At 35.7% G+C, this 3,903-nt stretch overlaps 1 protein-coding gene across 1 annotated transcript; it reads right to left on the bottom strand.

Annotated features, from left to right (window-relative positions):
• Positions 1–1,356: 1,356 nt before the first annotated feature.
• Positions 1,357–1,899, bottom strand: Tsp_04396 (putative group XIIA secretory phospholipase A2). Its single transcript, XM_003375161.1, has 2 exons — positions 1,799–1,899; positions 1,357–1,486 (listed from the first exon to the last, which is right to left on the bottom strand). The coding sequence occupies exons 1-2, from the start codon at positions 1,897–1,899 to the stop codon at positions 1,357–1,359; spliced, it is 231 nt and encodes a 76-aa protein (XP_003375209.1).
• Between the last annotated feature and the right edge of the window lie 2,004 nt (positions 1,900–3,903).

Below are 3,903 nucleotides of genomic sequence, written 5' to 3'. Positions count from 1 at the left end.
TTCCAAAAATAGTGTCAGAATATAGGAAAAAAATTAGAAAACAACAGTGAGCTTGGTCCCACGTTGATGGATTGCGTATTTCTCGAGATGTTGTAGAAAAACTGAAATTAAAATATGATTTTAATGGTGATGAAAGGAAAAAAATAAAATGTAAAAGTTGAAAAGATATTAGTAGAAAACGATTTTGTGAAAGTTTATCAAGAAATCCACATTATTTTGAGCAAAAACAGGTTCTTGATTAAATAACATTTGTTCCTGAATTTTGTTTACATATTTACATGTTTACATCATCCAAAAGGTTTCAAATTTGTGTTAACACTATTTCCTTGATTGAATACACTACAGAAATAAGAATTAGTCAAAATAATAATATGTAAATGCAATTATAATCCAACGTGGGGTTGCTTTTATCTGTAAATATCACAATTGCTAACGAGCTATTTCATCCAATTTCTCGAAAAATCAACGATTTACGACGACTGCATTTATAGTTATTTTCATAAGCGGGATTCAGGGAATGTTGTAAAGCAAAAGTACACTTATTGAACCATTAGTTTAATATCACTGAAAAGTTAGTTGAATAATGAAAATGATGTACAGCACAGTAATGAGTAAGTAATATGACTGTTTATTAACAAATATAAGATATGGAAAGCATGCGATAGTACAAACATGTATTGATCAATGAGAAAGCGAAACAACGTTGGATATTAATATCAATGGTGCATTATAAAGGGATGAATTAATGTACAGTTAGTGTATCAGATGTTCTATGTCCATTTCCTGCCGATTTAAAGCAGTTTCCATCAAATAAAATGTGCTAGAAATGATGGAAAATTCGATTGCTAAAATGGAAGAAATATTGTGTGAAGCATCAAATTTTAGATGATTCCTTCATTGAAATACCAAAGCTGTTCCATTTGCTGAATCGCCCGCATGCCGGTTGCATTTAAAGAAAGTTTCAGATTTGCGAATTCTCCATGTATTTAGAAGCCACATATTCCACGTATTAAGCTCGAGGCTGTTTTCCATGCAATGTCGCAAAACAGTTTAGTCTATCTATATGTATCGATTTTGGAAAGAAAATGCAAATATTGCCAAACAGCTTTTTTCTGCCCCAAAACAGAGAAGCCTATTTAGTCCATGAAATTTTGATTTCTTTACGAAAATCTTTCAAAGAACTGATATAGATAAATCAAAGGAAATGCAGTATCTATTACCGCATTTTTCACATAATTTCTAGTAGTGTAGTTTTTGAGATTTTGCTGTAAATGAGGTACCAAATTTGGATGTTAATAGTAAGGAAAAAAATGTATGCGTTTGATAGTCACGCATAGAAGTAGCTTTGATTGAAATTTACTTCAACGCAGCAAATCGTTTCCGCAATAAGGATGCTCTTTGTAATAACAGAATAAGATAGAATTTGTACTTGATTTTCATTTGTTTAATACAGGCTGCATGTACTTCAGACGTTTTATATGAGCTACTGCAATCAGTGATAACAATTTAGTAGTAGCGTACAATAAAATTTATGATTTTCAGATTAAACGTTTATTGGAACACACAATATTTCTTACATAAATGCCAATTTCCAAAATGAGATTTGAACTAAGTTCCTACGTACCGCATGGTGATGTTCATTAGTGTAGATAGATGATTATATAATAGTTATTATACATGCAGGCAGTAAAGCTGATGTGAAGGTTAGTCAGCGAAACTGAAATCCATTAATTTGTAACTAAAATAGTCTGTAGTGATACATACAAAAAGCGTTAGTACAATTGTAAAGATGACTTACCGCTTAACTATCGGTGATATTGAAGAGGTGATTTCATCGTACTTCTTGCTGATGTTCTTCACACTGATTATGAAAACTATGATTAACAATGAAGATGACATTTTGAAAAGTAGGTCAAGTTTATGGAAATGGAATAATATGATCTTGCTTTTGGTAATGTAATTTAATTTTTTCTGAGTTATAGCGCAATGGTATATAAACATTATTGTAAAGTTTACTAACTGCTAAAATTTATTATGATTTCATTGAAACTCAGTAAAGTATTGTATGTAGAATGTTGAACAATTTCCTAATGATATGTTATTCATTACAACTTCATGATGTTCGTTAATCTAAATACTTTTCTATTTTTGTTGTGTTATTATGATTTCAATGAACGTTCATGTATAACGGTTTATGGATTTGTTAGTGATTTATGGTTATAGCTTTAGTCTATGGTTATAGCTTAGAACCAGCCTGATTTTTTAATTTCTGTTGAAAGACGCATGAAATTTGCTATTCTTGAGCATTTCAATGGCAGTCGCTCTCAGTCACACCTGTGATCAGACGGTGGACCTAGGTTTGGTACCCTCTTTAGGCAGACAGTCAGCGTGACATGAGTAACACAAATGATAATAGAAGTAATCTTTTTGCGGCCTTTCAGCTTACTCAACGATTACAAACATCACCGTCTCGTTGATGCAGCTGCATCTTATCAGAACAGAATTTGTCAGTACCTCACACAGTGGATCTGACAAACATGATAGAATTTTAGAAAACGTTTTGTCCCTTGCGTTTTGTTTGTAACCAACGAGCTGATGTCCCACTCCATACCACTCCACATATTAGATCACGGACGCGCTATTTTTCAGGTCCCTGATGACTACCACTGGAATGACTGGAACTAGCACGCAAGAAAATTCATATTCTGCTACAAATACGTATCACTTGATTGTCAAGGAGTAGTTGGGCGTCACCACTACACATTGTGGTGATCACATAATTTAGCACTTCGCACTCCTGGAAGAGCATCAGCGTCTCGACAACGTCAACAAGCCTGATAGTTTTCTGAACGACTTCGTCTAAGAATTCAGCAGTTGGAAAATATTTTCTGAAATCCATATAATCTGTGATAACCAACGAATCCTGGTAGCTAATGAAGAGGACATACGGTGGAAGTCAATTTCAGCTCCTTTCCGCCTTTATGAGTACGTGAGGTGTCAATCAGTTTATGGAACGAATCACAAATGATACACGTGTAAACTTGTATAAGTATACACAACTGTACGATTTTCAAGAAGTAGCTAACTATGCCTACTTTATAATATGCGAATTAAATCGTCCAATGTCCCATTGGCTGTCACTATGATGCTTTCTATTCGCCCTCATCAACTGGAAATTTCATTGTCTCATTGGCTATAACTATGACGCGTTTTATTCGCTGTCATCAAAGGCAAATTTCATTGGTACACCGGCTGGCATTAGGTCGCTTTCCATTGGTCGCGTTTATATGCAAATTTCACTCTCCCACGTCGTATTCGCTGTCACTAAACGCGTTCCATTCGTTGATATCATAAGCAAATTTCATTGGTCCACCGGCTGTCACGACGTCGCATTCTATTGGTCGTCATTATATGCAAATTTCATTCAACCACGTTCCATTGGCTGTCAATAAGACGCGTTCTCCTATTGGTCCATCCTGTATGATGAATTCCTATATAAGTAGAAATCCGACAGAAAAATCCTTTCCTCCTCCTCCTCCTCCTCCTCCTCCTCCTCCTCCTCCTCCTCCTAAAATGCGTTGTCGTCTCGAAAGATTGACTTGCTTTAGTGATTGGATGCCATGACTGAAAGGCTTCTTGGCTGTCTGAAATGGCGTTGAGAACGCCGCTGCTGGGGTAATCTAATCGACAGAAAATGGATTTTTGTTCAAGGAGGCTTCCAACGCTTGATTCGAAATTAATTGTTGAGGCGTCGTTAGTGGAAATGGGAAAGCGTTTTTGTTGTGTTGCGTGTAAACTTCGCCTACTGGCCCTGTACCTCCACACTACGTGAGCTCCCAAACGCACCCACCTACTATTCGTATCATGACAAATGTTGGCTTAGGTAGCTGAAAGACAGGTTAG

The sequence above is a fragment of the Trichinella spiralis genome (genome assembly GCF_000181795.1).
Source record: "Trichinella spiralis strain ISS 195 chromosome Unknown Scfld5, whole genome shotgun sequence".
NCBI lineage: Eukaryota > Metazoa > Nematoda > Enoplea > Trichinellida > Trichinellidae > Trichinella > Trichinella spiralis.
Note: the sequence above shows the minus strand (reverse complement) of the source record. Positions and strands in the feature narration are given on the sequence as shown.

Coding starts and splice junctions, on each gene's coding strand:
- Tsp_04396 (XM_003375161.1), bottom strand. CDS start 1,899: ATGTCATCTTCATTGTTAATCATAGTTTTCATAATCAGTGTGAAGAAC. Junction 1,487..1,798: donor ATATCACCGATAGTTAAGCG/GTAAGTCATCTT, acceptor CACTGATTGCAG/TAGCTCATATAAAACGTCTG.